Below are 17,936 nucleotides of genomic sequence, written 5' to 3'. Positions count from 1 at the left end.
TATGTGGTGATAAGAATTGAACCCAGTGCCTCACCCATGCTAGGCAAGCACTCTACCACTGAGCCACAACCTCAGCCCCAAATGTGTGATTTAAGCATTATGGTGGTATGGATATAAGATTCTTCCCCCCCCCCCCAACTTTATCACCACAAATGGAACTAACTCTTAACTACATAAAATAATGATGGATCACATTGTCTATGTGGTTTGGAGGTTAGGTTTGGGGTAGAGTGTATTTTGTTGCACAGATGCAATGATAGGTAAGCAGAGAAAAGAGCTGGGCCAGAATGTATGTCAGCATCATGCTACTTTATTGAGAATGTCTTGCTACAACAAAAAAACAAATCGCTATATGATGCCTTAGTGATAGAATAAAAGTTTTGAGTCACATAAAAGATTATGTGTTAAATTAGAGATGAATGACCCTGTATGTGATCATATGGAAGCTGATCTTAAACAAGTGCTTCATGATGGGGTGTGAAGGTCGTTGGGCTGAAAGGTCTGTGGAGAAGGTTGGCACTGTGGACAAGATCTTCATGTTTCTTTAAGAAACTAATTTGGTTCCAACTTTTTAAAGGTGGAAATACAATATCCACAATGGCTCATTTTTTTCTGATGGTTTCAATTTTCTTACTACTTTCAGACAAGAAAGGGATTCAACATGCTTTAAAATGGCAGAGAAGACGGAATGACAATTATTAGAAGTTGGGAAGAGTAGAGTTTCTACAAATGGTTAGGACATGATTCAGGATTTCACAATTATTAATAATGTAGATATAGACCTTGACATTGCACATGTGCAAAAGGTGGAATGACTGAAAATGGACCAGCTTTCTAAAACAGTACCAAGCAACCCAGTAAGGGCGCTGCATGGAAGGAGTACTTGGCACACTGCATGTCTAGATGTAGATTTATACAATTTGTTTAAGTGTGTGTGTGGTGGGGAGGGAGGTGGCGGGGTTTGCATGCTGGGAATCAAACCCAGAGCCTCATGTGTGCTAGGCAAATGCTGAGCTACATCCCCAGCCCTACTTTATTTTGAAATGTACAGAAAAGCATATGACAGAAATAACAAGTTCAATGATTGATCACAAAATGAGCAGCCACGTAATTTTTACCAGAGTCAAGATCAAGGGAGGCACACCAGGGTCTCCTGGAGGCTCTCAGATGGCTCTTTGCCTGGCCTCCAGGGGCTTTGTTGCAAAGGTGGACCAGGTCATTCTTGGCCAACTACTGAGGGCAGATCCTTTGCAGATCTGCAGCTCTGTCTGTGTCAGGGCAGCTACTCGCCCTGGCTAACTGTCCTGCAAATTCTACCCACCTTGGGCTACCAACTTCCTCTCCTCAACTCAGGGAGCCCTCCAGGTTCCCACTGGAGTCCCCCTTTCTGTAATATACTCCAGAAACTCTCTTAAAAAAAGAGAACTGGGCTATTATAGAGTTGACATGATTTGTTCCCATCGCTCAGGGATCATTGTCCCTTCTTGCCTCATTTTCAGTGTCTCGAAAACCTGTTTCATATATTTTGCTTGCTTTTTGAAGGGGAAGGAGTTTGTTTCAAGCATGAAGATAAATCTGATCATTACTCCATCTTGGCCAGGAGCAAAAGCTCCAAAAGCTTAATTATGTTCACATTGATTTTTATTTTTATTTTTGTTGTTTCCTTTTTTCAGGAATAGGGAAACCAAACTTTTCCTCCATTTGTCACTGAACAACGGAGGAATAATTCATTTTCACTTTAGTCAATGATATGACCATTTCATATTTTGTAAACTAGCATTTCATTTTTATTAATAATAATATATTTTGCATTCTGGCTGAATGACTAGTTGAAAACCACTCTTCCATTAGCACATCTACCTGTTGAAATGACGTCACCCAAACACTGACCAGTTTTACATAAACAGCGCATGCCTTTGAAAAGTTCAATAGGTAAAAGAAATCAGAATATTAAAAAGAAGAAGAATCCCAGCTCAAGTGTTTATAGGAATAATAATCTCTGAAGAAGCAAATTGAAGTTGATAGATTCTCATTGAAGTGGGGTTCATGAGATTGGGGAAAGGGCGGTGCGGCAAGAGGGGAGGAGCAGTGAGAAGTCCTGTGCAGGAATGGCGGGGCAGGGGGTGGGGGTGGGGGTGGGGGGCAAAAAATTGCAGAGGAGCCCTGGAGCTCAGGGAGAGCACAGCAAGGCTGGATTTCAGATTGGCTGCTGTCATCGAATTCCGTGTGTGTAAACACAACCAAGTTTTATTTATTTATTTGTATTATTATTCTAATTGTACATATTTATGGGATAAAGTGTGATAATTGGATACATGTATCCAATGCATACTGACCAAATCAAGGTAATCAGCATTTCCATCTTATCATTACTTGTGTTTAGAGCCTCTGAGCTTCTCTTTTAGTTATTCAAAAATATGTAATAGGACATGGTGAATGGTGGTCCCCCCACTGCACTGTAGAACTTACTACCTTGATCTGACCGTGTTTTGGTACTTGTTACCAAACCTCCCTCTACCTTCTTGCCCCTACTCCTCCCAGGCTCTAGCAATCACTATTATACATTCAGATCAACTTCATAACATCTACATAAGTGATATCTGCCTTTCTGTGTCTGACTTACTTCACTTAACATCATGTCTTCTATTTCCATCCATTTTGCTACAAATGACAGGATTTCATTTCTGACTTTTAAATGTGTAAAAGGATGCTCACCCCGCTTCCCCCATCAAGAGTGCATGTCAGGTGTCTCTGAGCCTCATGACCTTTCTATCACGTTACACTTGAACATGTGGCCAGGTGTTCACAGCCTTTCGGATTGAGAAGAGTGTAGATCACAGAGGTTTTATCTAATTCATTTTTTGAATGCGTGGTCATCTGTTAAATCTTATTACAAATTAGTAAACAAATGAACAAAAATGCCTAATAGTTCAAGCCAAAATATTCAACCCTTTCAGAAGAGAATAAACTCAAAAGTGTTTTTTTCGTGGGGGGCCCACTGAGAGCTATATTGGGATTTTATTAATTAAAGTTAGAATGATAGAGCTACTTTGATTGGTCATTCTTGAATAATAAAATTAATATCTGTGAACTTTTTTTTTTTTTTACTGAATGTGGATTCATTTTGATTCTATCACTAATTTCCTAGTCTAAAGGGAAAGATTTTAAACCCATAAATGTGTGTGTTGAAAGAGAGGTAACACTGCTTCATGACACCTGAGTAACTGATAGCAATAGGTAGAGATCATCTGTAAAGAATATGCAAAGGTGTGTCCCTTCATCATCTGAGTAAAACACCTCCACCTGTGAAGGTCCTTACTGCATCTTGAGTCACTCCAACTTAAGTGGAGCAATGACAATAAAATTTCTAGACAATATGCAATAATCTAAAGAATGTAAATAGTGAGTACTATAGATGTCCTATATCAAATTTTTTAAATCTTCAAAAAGACGAAGTCTTCTAAAATATATTTATTTATTCATTTTTGTGGTGAAAATCACATAATTTTAAATATATCATCTTAACCAATTTTAAGTGCACAGTGCAGTAGTATTAACTATGTGTACACTGTTTTATAACAGAGCTCCAGGACTTTTGTTTGTATGTTGCAAACTGAAGTTTGATACCCATTAAACAATAGATTCCCTTACCCACTTCTCTCAGCCCCTGACCACCATATTTCTCCTTTCTGTTTCCAAGAGTTTGACTGCACTAAATACATCACACAAGTGGAGTCAGGTAGCATTTGCCTCTTTATAACAGATTTGGTTCATTTAACATGATGACTTCAAGATTCATTCATGTTGTAGCATGCAACAGGATTTCTATTTTAAGGCTGAATAATATTCCATTGTATGTATAGTATACATAATATACATAATATTCCATTGTATGTATACAATGTCTCTAAATGTGTGTGGGATCAAACTCAGAGCCTGGTGCATGCTAGGCAACTGCTGAGCTATATTCCCAGCTCTATACAATTTTTGTAGGTAGTCCTCCTTTATCTACACTTTTGCTTTCAGCAGTTTCTATTACCTGTGGTCATTCACAATCCCAAAATATTAAACATAAAATTTCAGAAGTAAAAATTCATGTTTTAAACTATACACCATTCTGAACAGTGTGATAAAATCTCACACTGTCATGCTCCTTCCCACGCAGGAGACAAATCATCTTTTTGCCATTTTATTGTATATGCTACACGCCTGTTAGTCACTTAGAAATCATCTGAATTATCAAGATGACTCTTCCAGTATCATGGTAGCCCTTATTTTACTTAATAATGACCCCAAAGTGCAAGAGTAGTGATGCTGGCGATTCAGATGTGCTGAAGAGAAGCCACAAGTGCTTCCTTGGAGTATCATCTCATGTCATCACAAGAAGACTGAATACAGTACATTTAGGTATTTTGAGAGTAAAAAGCAACATTATCATATCTTTTATTACAGTATATTGCTATAATCATTGTTTATTAGATATGGCTGTTAATCTCTTACTATGTCTAATTTATAAATTAAGCTTCATCGTAGGTATATATGTATAGGAAAAAATATAGCATATACAGAGGGTTTGTTCTCTCTGAGGCAGCCATAAAGGGGTCTTAGAACATATCCCCAGTGGATAAGGGAGGACTATTGTTCTACATCTTCTTTATCCATTCATCGGTCAATACACATTTAGATTGACATTTATTTTTGAACTGCTTATCTTTTGGAGGGTTTTTAGGGTTTAGGATATGATGTGGAATCTAGGGTGAAAAAAGCTCTCCAATTTCACACATATGTATTCAAATGCCTTAAGCACTGAATTGGCGCGTACTACTTAGAGCCTGCCACACGTATCTGCATGCAAGGGACACACACATCCCCAATTCCTGCTGGTTCTCCCTTCACTCTGCCTTTGCTTTTCCCTTTTAGGTTCCGACTGCCCAGACCTACCCCAACCCTGTGCACGGCACCTGGGTTGGTAGAGAAGGCTTCTGTGTTGTCTCTGCTCCTAAAGTGTCCCTGCCTTGCCTCACAGAAACCACCAAATTTTCCCCCCTTTCCATCTCTCTGCCACCTAGACTGTCACAGAGCTGTGGTTCCAGCCACCTTATTCCATCCTAGTCATCTTGAGTGGAAGGGCCTCTGGTATCAGAAAGGACTCTACCTCTCCACCCATAATGGCTTTACCTTCTCACAGCGCCCTGGGTACTGATCCATTCCCCGACTCCCAGGCTTGTTCCTCCTTCTGCAACCCATTCCTGCCTCCCCTTGGTGAGAGTACCCTGCCTTGCCTTCCATTTCTTTGGGTCCTATCTGCTCTTCCAGGCCTTGTCATCTATCCTTCAATGGCCTTTTGTGGAGTTGGGTCTCGTGGAAAGAGTCTGTGCTAAGTTCCCAGAACCCACTGGGGCTGTGTAACGGACTGAACTGTGTCTCCCCACAATTTATATGTTGGAATCCTAACTCCCAACACCTCAGAATGGGACCATGTTTATAGAGAAGGCCTTGAAAGAGGTAATTAAGATAAAATGACATCATGTGGATGGATCCTCCGATCCAATATGGCCAATGTCCTTATAAGAAGAGATGACAGCAGAGACACACACACACACAGGGAAGACCATATTGCAGACACAAGGCTACCTACAGGTCAAGGAGAGAGGCCTTAGAAGGAACCAACCTGTCAACACCTTGATCTTAGCCTCCAGAATTGTGAGGAAATACATCTTTGCTGTTTAAGCCACCCATCTGTGTCCTTTGTTATAAAAGGCAGCCCAAGCAAACCCATACAGAGACAAAGTGGCTTACCCTCACTGGGTTACCATGAAGAGGGGTTGATACTTAATTTAAGGGGCTGTTTTGAAGATTATATGAGATAGTTTGTGAAAGTACCAGGCATGTAGAAAGAATCAATAGATATGTTTTTCAGTGATGAGGATCAAATCCAGGGTCTCATGCATGCTAGGCAGGAGCTCTACCACTGAGCTACAACCCCAAGCTCAATAAACATTTCTTGTCTTTCTCAATTAGTGTCTATTTTCAAAAGGCTGGCAAAAGAGTTTCTGTATTATTGGAATTGTGCTTCAACTGTCTGATTAGCTATTCCACATATAGTAGACTCTCAATTCACTACAGTGCTTTGAAACATAGCTGTTCTGGTTAATTTAATAGTCTGGTTGGTAAGAGTGACCAGATATACCATCACATATTAGCATCTATCAGCAGGCATCAAAGTCAAACTCACTTGTAGAAATCTGAAATGATGAAGAATTAAGGATCTTAAGGATTTTCTTAGCTGAATTTATTTATCTCATAGGTGAGGAAATCAAGTCCCTTGGAAGTGAAATGATTTTCCCAAAGTCATGTCATCTTTATTGGCAGAGCTAGCAGGTAGCAAGCAGTGGAGATTCCTGACTTCCCTCTCCTCTTGTTGTCCACGCTGATGCTGGGACTTTGGGTAAACTCTTTCTGGATCATTCCATCTGTAGGAAACATCCATGACAGGTCAACCTAAAGAGATGGCTGTTTTCCAGGAGCTGTACCTTCAGAGTGACATCTGGGAGGAATAGTGGAACTTAGTGCTTCTGTGCCTCTCTTTCTTTATTTCTATATTATGTCATTGCAAGAATGTTATGTAAATAGAATCATACAACATGTAACCTTTGGGGATTGAATTTTTTTTCTTAGCAAAATTACCTAGAAATTCATTCATCCAAGTTGCCACATGTTATCAATAGTTCATTTTTTCTTTTAATTGCTGGGCTGGAGCTAAAGCTCAGTTGGTAGAGTGCTTGTCTTGCATGCACAAGGCCCTGGGTTCAATCCCCAGAACCATAAATAAATAAAGAAAAAGAAAGTTATAAAAAAATTGCTGAGTAGTATCCCTTGGTCTGCTGTGTCATGGAGAGTTTGGAGAGTTCAACCATTTGCCCACTGATGAACAGCTGAGCTGTTTGGTTATAATGAATAAAGCTGTCATTACAATTCATGTACAGGTTTCTTGTGGATCTAAAGTTTCAATCTTCATGGTGAAGTGTCCAAGAGCACACTTACTGAGTCATATTTAAGTGGCATGTTTAAATTGAGTGATTCGGTGTCTCTGCATCCACAGCAGCATTTGTTGTCACTATTTTTATTTTAGTCTTTTTGAGATGGGTATAGTGATATATCATGATAGCTTTAATTTGCCTTTTCCTAATGGCCGATAATGTCAAACATCTTTCCATGTGTACTGATTGTCATCTGTATAGACTGAAGTGTCTGGTTGTGTCTGTTGCCCGTTTTCTAAATGACTTTTTAATTGTCAAAGTTTTGGGAATTCTTTTTTTATAATATTTTAAGTTTTCAGTTTTAGGTGGACACAATATCTTTATTTTATATTTATGTGGTGCTGAGGACCAAACCCAGCGCCCCATGTGTGCTAGGTGAGCAATCTACCACTGAGCCACAAGCCCAGCTCAGGGAATTCTTTTTTTTTAGTTATAGTTGGGCACAATACCTTTATTTTATTTGTTTATTTTTATATGGTGCTAAGGATTGAACCCAATGCCTCGCATGTGGTAGGAGAGCACTGTACCACTGAGCCACAACCCCAGCTCCTACCAAGGAATTCTTTATATATTCTAAAACTAGTCCTTTGCAGGGTTGTGATTTGCAGATATTTTTCTCTGAGTCTATAGTGTATTTTATCCTCTTAACAGGATCTTCCAAAAAGTACAGTCTTTAAATTTTGATGAGATCAAATTTGTCATTTTTGTTCTTTTATGGGTCATGATTTTAGTGTCAAGTCTAAGAACTTTTGGCCTAATCCTAAGACCTGAAGATTTTCTCCTGTTTTTTCCTTGAAGTTTAAATCATTAACATCTGGGATATGTTTGGAATTAATTTTTGTGTAAGGTGTGAGATTTGGGTGGTGTTCATGTTTTTACTTATGCATGTCCCATTGCTCCAGCATCCTTTGTGGAAAATGCTATCATTTCTCCATCAAACTGCTTTTGCATTAAAAAATCAGTTGACATATTTGTGTAGCTCTATTTCTGGATTTTTTATTCTGTTCCATTGATCTATGTGTCTGTTTTCTGCCAATACCACAAGTCTTGATTACTGGCTTTTTCTTAAAGTTTCTGCACTTATGCTCAGTGAAGTCTACAAACCATTGCTGGATCTAGAAGAAAGGCTCCAGGAGATTGACTAATCCAATGATCTCTTATAACCCAGAGTGGCCGAGGGAACTTGTGCTGTGTTGAGAGCCGAAGGACCTACTCCTATAGATTTAGCGGGTCGGCATGTGGCCGGGTGACCCGGCCAAATCATTTAGCTTGAGCCTTAGTTTCCTCATCTATGGAATTTGGATGCTGATATGTGTTTAGCCTATGCTCCCAGACTTGTGAGTGTAAAAGGAAATATGGAGTCCATAAATTTTAATGAAAGTACAGTTATTATTTCAGGGGTAAGGAAAATGACATCCAAGGAGATTAAGATCTGCCTTACTCAAAGTTACCTTCTGTTTGATTTGGTGGCACCTGCCAGAAAGTGTCACAAATTATTCAGTACATACCTACAGATCCCACATTCTGCCAGGCACTGTGAAAAGTCCTTGGGAGACATGCACGCGCGCGTGCGCGCACACACACACATACACACACAAATCATCTCTGTCCTTAGACATCTCTTTATTTATTGTGGACATATTTTATTTCTTAAAACCTAAGTGAATTCTAATTAAATTTGTATTGAAGACTCCTTTAAAATTTCAGGACCTCCTGGGTTGATGGATCCACAGAACAATAAATCATTGTTTCGACATCTCTGTAAGTCACCAGTTTCCCTCTCAGATTTCATGGGGCTGCACATTAAGATAGAGGCAAAAAGAAAGAGTCAACCTGGACAGAACTAAAAAGACTGAAAAACTCACATGCTTGTAACTCCTTTCCAGTTACCCCCATTCACATTCCAGGATTTCTTTGCCATCCATTTATTAAAATGAAAAGAAAAATCAGGGATCCCATTTGGAGTCCTATAATAGTGAATTTTTAAATAATGCATTTTACCTGCCTCAGGTGGGGCAGAACTTTTGAAAGAAGGTACTCCCAAGGAACAGCCTGCCTCTTCTGTGTGTTCCCAGGTCTCATTTCACAAACTGATTTCAATCCAGGACTGTCAGTTATGCAGCTGCACTGCATAGGGACTGGCTTTAACAGAGGAAGACTGGATGTGCAGCTTTCCTCTAGACAGCAGCACTGAAAAAAAAAATCTAGTTTGGAGAACAATGACTGTTCTTATTAAATCATTTAAACATTAGTACATGCTATTTGGTGCATGTAGAATGCAAAGCATGGAAATAAAGCAAAATACACAAAAACAAAACATGTTCCAGCATAGCAAAATCAAAATCCAGTTAAGATTCACAGCTGGAGATGCTCTGAAGTGATTGCAAATGCCTCCTCTAGTGGGTGAGGTTCTGCTGCCCCCACGTGGCTTTAATCCTTCTCTGACAATGCCTCTGGTGCTGAGAGTGGAGATTTTGAGAATGGTGGAGTGGATTAAATGGCTGGATAGAGAGATGGGTGGGTTCATTCATTTAATAAGTATCAGATTCCAACTATTTTTCTAGGCAGTAGACCAAGTGCTATTAGGAAGTAATATTTGAGAACCGAGATGTGAAAAAGGCATTGGTGTTAATTAAGTAGGTAACAGCTATATCAGAACTGCCCTGTGTGTTGGTCCCAGAGGGGGTTAATGTGTAACCTGTGATGATGGAGGGACGATTTCTCAAATATGCTTTTTCCTCTATGGAGACAAACATGTCTCTGGATAACCATGGCCTACTTACCCAAATCTATTGGTTGACATGGGAAACAACAAAGGCAGCAAATGTGGGTTTTAGAAGTGCATTAAAAGTCTGTTATCGAAAACCCAGGGTGGGATCATTAAGGGAGAGTAGGCAGAAAAAACAAAGCACGTGGGTTTAAAACATGATATTTGACATGTATTAGTAATTTACTACACTATTGGTAGATATGGACGCTGGTGCATATCCTTTCACAGAAATTCCATAATCATGAATTTATTTTCCAAAATTACTTTCAGGGTATATATAGAAAAGAATAGATGAAGGGCCAGGTGTGGTGGCACATACCTCAATCTCAGCCTCAGTAGGCTAAGGCAGGAAGATTGAGAGTTCAAAGCCAGTCTCAGCAATTTAGTGAGGCCCTAAGCAACTCAGTGATACAAAATAGGACTGGGAATATGGCTCAGTGGTTAAGCACTCCTGGGTTCAAATCTGGGTACCAAAACCAAAACCAACCAAACAACCAACCAAACAACAACAACAACAACAACAACAAAAATGAGACCATATGTCACTAATTTTACTTGGGATTAAATAATGAAGTCATACAGTAGGAGTCACATAAACTCCTCATAGAGTAGAGGAGTTTCTTCTGGAGTCTAAGAAATATGCCAGAAGTTGTCTCAATATTTAGGTCATTGTAATTAGCTCCTTTTAGGATTCTGCAAAAGCCTACACAAAAATTCCAAAGCTTTTATTTCCAATAGAACTCAAACATGGGTTTATTGAACACTTGGTGGATGCAAGATTTTAGCTGGGCTGGGAAGACACAATACAGGGACAACCTCCTGGCTCCCTTCTTCAAAGATCTTGATCTAGGCATGAGTGGCTTGCAAAAGCATAAAATTCAGTATTTCAATGAAGTAATGCTATGGCATAGCAGTATGGAAATATGGGATAGGGAGGACACAATGCATTCTAACGGGAGGGGTGGCATACCGGGCACTCCCAGAAGGTGCAGCATTAGAACATCAGAGGATTTTGAAAGTCATTGGAGGAAGGACTCCTTTCCTTCAGGTTGGAAGAACATGTGCTGTTATTTATTAAGTGTTCACTGAGCACGGAAAAGGTGTAGTGTGAAGTGGAGAAGCTTAAGAACTGTAAAGGAGAGACAAAATGTACCCTTGAGAAAAAGTCACATATCATGTAATCATTTGCCAGAACAGTTACAGAATTCAGAGGTGAAGCAGAAATGCAGGATAAATACATTTTGGGACAGGGGGAGTCAATTAACCACCTTAAAAATACTTCAGTGAAGTGGTACCTGCCTGTAGTCCCAGATTTTTCTGAGACTGAGGAGGAGGATCACAAGTTCAAAGTTAGCCTTGGCAAAATAGTGAGACCCTGTCTCAATATAAAAAGAGCTGGGAGTATAGCTCAGTGATAGAGAATGTCATTGTGTTCAATCCCCAGTTGCACCCCCCCACACAAAAAAAATTTTTAAAAAATTCAGTGAAGTCAGTAAGGAAAAGCATGAGGGACCGAATTCATGTTTCTACTTCTAGGCCTCCTTTCTCCAAGCATCTAGATTTTGTAAAAAATTATTGTTTTTATTTTTAACTACATAAGCAATGAAAAAAATACAATGATCTTGTTTGGAAAAACTCATGGGATAATAAAAATACTTGAGTGGGGCTGGGGTTGTGGCTCAGCGGTAGAGCGCTCGCCTAGCACATGCTAGGCCCCGGGTTCGATCCTCAGCACCACATAAAAATAAATAAACAAAAAAAAGGTATTGTGTACAACTAAGAAATAAATATTTTTAAAAAAATACTTAAGAGTAAAAAGTAAAATTCTCCTTTTGGAATTTCCTGTTCTCCCCATTCCCATTTCTCTTCCTGGAAACAAACATTGTTTTCATCTTGCTGTGTTTCTTTCCCAAATAATTTCTGGTGATTTCATGTATAGATATAACTGTACTATGATTTTACATAAATACAAATATATGTTTTCCTGTATTATTGTTTTTTAAATGTTTATTTATTTATTTTGGTTATAGGTGGACACAATACCTTTATTTTATGTGGTGCTGAGGATCAAACCCAGTGCCTCACTCATGATAGTCAAGCATTCTACCTCTGAGCCACAACCCCAGCCCATCCTGCACTGTTTTTATTCCCATTGAATACTATGCTTTAGAAAGTTTTCTGTTAGTACAGATCACAGAGTATACAGAGTTAAAATTCATTCTTTTAAACTAGAATTCCACCGTAAAAATATACATGTTGCTTCATTCACCATTTCCTTTTTGATAGTTCACAAGACGAAAGCTGCTAAATTCTTATGTGATTTATACAGTTAAACAAACAAGCAAAAAATAACCCCAAATTGAAGCCTAACAAAACAGACATCTCACTTGATCCTTTCATTTATAACCCCTCACTAAATTCCAAAAGCCCAGTCTGTTGACAAATGCAGAATCTCCTAAGTGAAAGGAAAAGCCAGAAACCTCCAGAAAGAACTCAGAGGTAGCATCATAGGAATGTGCTTGTGACTCCTAACTCCTTAACTTTCCCTTCTGGGAATAGGTACTGGTCCTTTATAGATTTAAAAAAAAAAGGAAGTCTTAATCCTCTGAGATTGACAGTTGGGTAGCTATGCTAACTCCCACGGATTCAGAGGACCACATTATTTTATGGGTTAGAGCAGAGCTTATTGGGATGAAGTGATTAAAGAAATTTTAACCTGAATTTATACCCATAGAGCTTTATTCTCCTCCCCTTCCCCCAGTCCAAATAGGAAAATAGAAGTTCTATCAGTCCCTTGGAGTCTAGCTATAATAAGTGTCACCATCAGAGATTTAAAGATACACCTAACCTACCAGTTTGATTGGTTGATGAAAATGGATGGATCTTGAAGAAGAATGATTTTTAACTTCAATCAAATAGTGTAGCCAAATGCAGGTGTCTTTCCACATGCATCCTCTTTCGAGGAGCAAACTGACAGAGGCCCTTGTTTGCAGCTCTTGCTTGGGCAAATGCTTTTCCCTCCACTGAATAACAACCATTTCTTATCTCAGTTCCTGTAGGTTGGGCATTTGGGTGTGGCTTAGTCTGATGCCTCAGGCTTGGGGTCTCTGTGAGGCTGTAATCAAGATGTCAGTTGGGTTGTGGTCATCTCCAGGCTTGCCTGGGGAGGATCTGTTTCAAGTTCACTCACATGATTGTCATCCCTGGTGGTGGGCTGAAGATATCAGCTCCTTAACAGGTGCACCTGCCTTCCCTCAGTAAGTCAGAGAGCAACAGGGTGTGCTCAAGATGGAAGCCATAGTTTTTTTGTGTCTTCATCTCCAAAGTGACATCTCATTGCTTTTGTCATATTCTATTCATTAGAATCAGAATTAGGTCGGCCCATGTTCAGGCTAATATTTAATGAGTACCTGCTGTATGTCAGTAATTATCCATATACTTGGCTTCCTTCTGGTCTACACTGTAGGCCTTCCTGAGGTGAGAGGACCTTGCTCAGCATTTCTGAGCTCTCCTGGTGAGCAGTCTGCCTAGATTGTCTTCAAAAGCAACTCAGTCAGCCAGACCTGCTTAAGTACTTGGCCCCATGTTGGATGCAGAGTGTGTTTGAAAAGTTGGCAGTTTCTCCTGAAAAGAAAGAGACAGAAGCCTTCTCAGTGACTTCCAAAACATGTTGGGCGGGTCCATGTACACACATCAACCCCTCTTTTCTGCTCCCAGAAATCTTCCTCTTTTGAGATTCTAGCTAGCCTTCCCGTAGCAAGTACATTAAGAAGATTATTACTAGTGTCTCAATGCAGAAAAAAAGGTAATGGTACAAGGCAGCCAAAGAAGGTGAGAGCTTAGTTAATATCTTAAAATTTGATCCACCACGAGAGCGTTTCGCCATTTAGTCTATATAGGCGGCTGTAACAAAATATCATAGACTAGATGGTTTAAATAACAAATATTTATTTCTCACAATTAGAAATTGAGAAATCCAAAATCAAGGCACTGGCAGATTTGGTACCTGGTGGGAGCCACTTCTTGGTTCACAAATGACTGTCTTCACTGGATCCTCACATGGAAGCAGGATTCAGGGAGCTGCCTTACAAAAATACTAATCCCATTCTTCAAGGCTCCACCCCCATAACCAAAACACCTCAAAAGCTCCCATTCCTCCTTATCACACTGGAGATTAGGATTTTAACATGTGAATGGGGGTGGGTGACACAAAAATTCATTCTATAACTTTTTCATTCTTTCAATTTGTATTTTGATTATCATAGATCATAATCATAGACTGTGGTTATTTTAGGACACAAAGTTTTCTTCCCTGAATTTATAGTATATCATAGTGTTTATAGGTTAATTCTTTTGTTACATATTCCAGATTGCTTTCCAAATAGTTGCAATTGATTGTAACATGCTGTTGTATGTGGATTGAGCACTTCTGGAGTGCATTGAAGACTCATGCACCAATCTTGAAAAAGTTGTCTATACTGTGCTGTCACCACTTTATCACCTCTAACTCATCTCTCAACTCACCGTGACCTGGCTTTTGCCTGAGCCACACCACTGAAACTGCTTCTGTCAACCATCTCATTGCTAAATGAAGTCCTTCTTTTGTTGGCTTCTCAGTTGAAAGTCTGAAACTCCTATTCTTCCACAAAGGTTTTTGGTTCTCCCAGTTTCCTTACCCCACTTTCGGTCTTTGCAGGTCCATCCTGCTCTCTCCAGCCTGCGGTGTTTCCCAGGAATCTTTCCTAGGCTCTACAGCATACTTGCTCTACAGACTTTCCGTAGACATCCCCACTTCTAGATGCTGGATGCCTTCCAAACCTCCACTTCCATTTCAGCTCTCTCCAGGGCCCCACTTCCATCCTCTCACTGGACAGGCCACTGTGGGAGGAAATCCCAAGCCCACCTTCACTATAACAATGATGAAAACAAACCCCTCTCCCCCATCATCTTGCTCTACTCCTGTAAGTGCCTGAATTGTTGTCCATCTCAGTAAATGGTACCACCTCATTCCTAGATGCACAAAACAGGAATGGGGGTATCACCTCCTCCTCTCTTCATTTCCACAAACAGCACTCTAATCTTGTTGATGTTAGTTCTAATGTCTCAGATCTGTCCACATGTCCCATGTCCCTTGCCCCACCAGGAGTCTAGACCCTTATCAGTCCATGCCTGGATTACTGGAACCGCCTCCTAACTTGGCTCTTTGTCTCTAGTCTTGCTTCCCTTCAACACATTCTTTTTTTTTTTTTTTCTGGGGGCGGGGGAGAATGGAAATTGAACTCAGGGACATTCGACCACTGAGCCACATCCCCAGCCCTATTTTGCATTTTATTTAGAGACAGGGTCTGAGTAACTTAGCTCCTCGCTTTTGCTGAGGCTGGCTTTGAACTATCAAGCCTCCTGTCTCAGCCTCCCGAGCTGCTGGAATTATGACCATGTGCCAGTTCAACCCATTCTAGAGGCTGCAGGAAAAGTGAGACTTTTGAAATGCAAATTTAATCACAACCTTCCCCAGCTCAATACCCTGCAGTATGTCCCTAGTGTCTCACACCAACATCCAACCCCTTGCTTCCCAGGGCAAAGATATAAATATATGTTATTTAAAAAATAATTGTACAGTAAGATGTATTTTTTGGTGTACAGTTCTAAAAATTTTAACACAAGTATAGATTCTTATGGCCACCGCCATTGCCTGTAACTCTCCAAAGCTATCTCATGACCCCTTTTGTAGTCACACCCTCCCCATCATCAAAGAAACAATCTTTTGGAAACCAACAAAACTACCTAAGCCCCTTAAGGTGTCTTTAATGCACTTGCCTACCTCCCCCCATGCAATTAGCCTGAACTGTTTCCATTTTTTAAAGATGCTTTATGGTTACTGTCTTCAGTTCTTGGGGTGCTCCTCCATTTGGAGCCCTAGGGACAGCAGGACATCTGCCTCTGCGCTGAGGGGCGCGGGGTGCTTCCCTCTATTATAGCCAGTTCACGCTATTTTTTTTTTTAATTGCCAGGTTGTCTCAGACACCACACAGTTCCTCCTGCGCAGGGCCGGGGTTTTGGCCAGGGCTGTGACCCAACGTGAGAACTCGCAGCAGCGCGGCCGGCGTCACGACCCCTCGATCCGCGCCCGCTCCAGAGGCCGCGCGCACATGCGCACTGGCGGGCGCGCAGGGCCGACCTCGGCGCCACCCCTCCCCCACGCCGCCGCTACGTTGCGGTGGCGACGACCCGACCGTTGCGGGGCGCCCCGGGCCCTGAGGTGGGACGGTCGGCCGCTGACACCCTTGCCTTTCGGCCCCGAGCTACCCGGCCTGGTGGCCCAGGACGTTCCCGTCGCATGGCGGAGTGCTGCGGACGACGCCCATGAAGCCCGTGGTCCTTCTAGTCGCGCTTTTGCTATGGCCTTCGTCAACGCCGGCGTTTCCGAGTGAGTGACCGGCCTAGGCGGCGGCGACCCGAGGGTCCTCAAGCAGCCTCCAGGTCTCGGCCACCGGAAGTGCGGCTTTTGCTTTTCCCGGGTCCGGCACTCCTCCTGCCCGAATGTCCAGGGTGCTGGCCCGGCGCCGAGATGTGTCGCTGTGCTCGCGTCCGCGTCGCCACCGGGCGGACCCGGGACCGCAAGCGTGCGGGAGGCGCTGTCGGGCAGGCGGAGCCCTTGGAGTGTGGCCTCCTCCGCGGGGAGACTCTCCCTGTGCCACCCTGGGCCTCTTCCAGACGCCTGGGTGAGACAGCAGGGGAGGAGGACGCGTTCCCTGCGATGCCAGCCTGTTTTTGTCTGTCTGATCTGCCCAGAATGGCCTTGACATTTCAAAACATAAATGTGACATGTGAAAAAGTAAAATGTTCAGATTTCACTGCTCATAAATATTAAGTTTCAATGAGACACCGCAGCAGTTATTCTGCTTTCCTGCATTGGAAGGGCGGTGAAGGGGTTGTAGCACACACACACAGTGTGGCTTGCAGAGACGGAAATCATTACAACCCCGCCTTTTAACAAGAAAAGGTTGTCTGACCCCAATGGTCAAAGGATGACCAAAGTTAGCATGCAGATTGGGGGCTACCATCTAGAATACTCACTAACTCATTCCCACAAAGTGCGTCATGGCGTGCAAGGGGTGAGAAGCCTTAGCTAAGCAGAATTCTAACTTAGATCTTCCCGAGGAGCTCTTTTGTTCCTCCCCAAGAGCTGAATACCAGTAAGGTCAAATTCAGCAGTGCTGAGACTTCTCTACATTACCAACATCTTGGGGACATCTGGAGGTGTTTAAGTGTGGTCTCTGATAATGATATTCCAGATAATAACTGTGAGGCCTGCTCATCTAGTCGAACTGTAATTCATTGCAGTATTTAATAACGTTAGTTTGGTTTAACCAAATTAATAAATAAAATTCACTCAACGGGGTATGTGTGAAAAAGTCTTATAGTGCATGTTAAGTATGCAGACCTATATTTCAGACTTGTTAAAAGATTGTAGTTGAAAATTAGATTTAAAAATTAAAATGTAACACAACCTAAATTATCATGAATAGTAGTGGGAAAAGTTCTTGAGGAAGTGTCTTAGTAATTAAAATTAGCCCTTTAAAACTAGCACTTATGCCTGGTGGCATGGGCCTGTAATCCAGCTCTGGAGGCTGTGGCAGGAGGATCGCAAGTTCAAAGCCAGCCTCAGCAAAAGGGAGGTGCTAAGCAAATAAGTGAGACCCTGCCCCTAAATAAAATACAAAATAGGTGTGGGGATGTGGCTCAGTGGTCAAGTCCCCCTAAATTCAATCTCCAGTATCGCCATCCCCCCAAAAATCAAGTAACACTTATGATTTTTAGCTGTTTTTAATAAAAATCTTTGTAAAATTTTTCTTCTTTGCCATAAATGAGCAAAACACAATGAAGATAATTATCTTTTCTGGATAATTGGTGATTGTTATTACTAATACTATTATTGCATTTTGGTAGTAGTAGAGAAGTAGGTCATAGCTGACTAAAATATATGGAAATTTTTAACTAAAGTGACATTAACTGTCACACAGTACAGCCTGGCACTGCTATTCAGCAGTCCTGGATACTCACTTTATGCAGTGCAATCTCCTGCCTAACTACACAATTTTGTGGCCTGTTCTTTTTCTTTGCAC

General features: G+C 41.2%; 1 protein-coding gene across 2 annotated transcripts in view; it reads left to right on the top strand.

The window, feature by feature from the left end:
• Positions 1–17,936, top strand: part of Spesp1 (sperm equatorial segment protein 1) — a 123,355-nt gene that overhangs the window by 83,192 nt on the left and 22,227 nt on the right. Inside the window, exon 1 of one of the 2 annotated variants that reach the window (XM_046426680.2) lies at positions 15,994–16,237. The exons of the other annotated variant lie outside the window; for it this stretch is intronic. Coding sequence (XP_046282636.1) covers positions 16,174–16,237 — 64 coding nt within the window. The 5' untranslated portion in view covers positions 15,994–16,173. Of the gene's footprint in view, positions 1–15,993; positions 16,238–17,936 lie in introns of those variants that run through there. 2 annotated transcript variants of the gene reach the window in all.

This window comes from Marmota monax, unplaced genomic scaffold, assembly GCF_021218885.2.
Source record: "Marmota monax isolate L192 unplaced genomic scaffold, Marmota_monax_Labrador192_F-V1.1 WCK01_AAM20220418_F8-fsc00078, whole genome shotgun sequence".
NCBI lineage: Eukaryota > Metazoa > Chordata > Mammalia > Rodentia > Sciuridae > Marmota > Marmota monax.
This window is presented reverse-complemented; position numbering and strand designations above follow the sequence as displayed.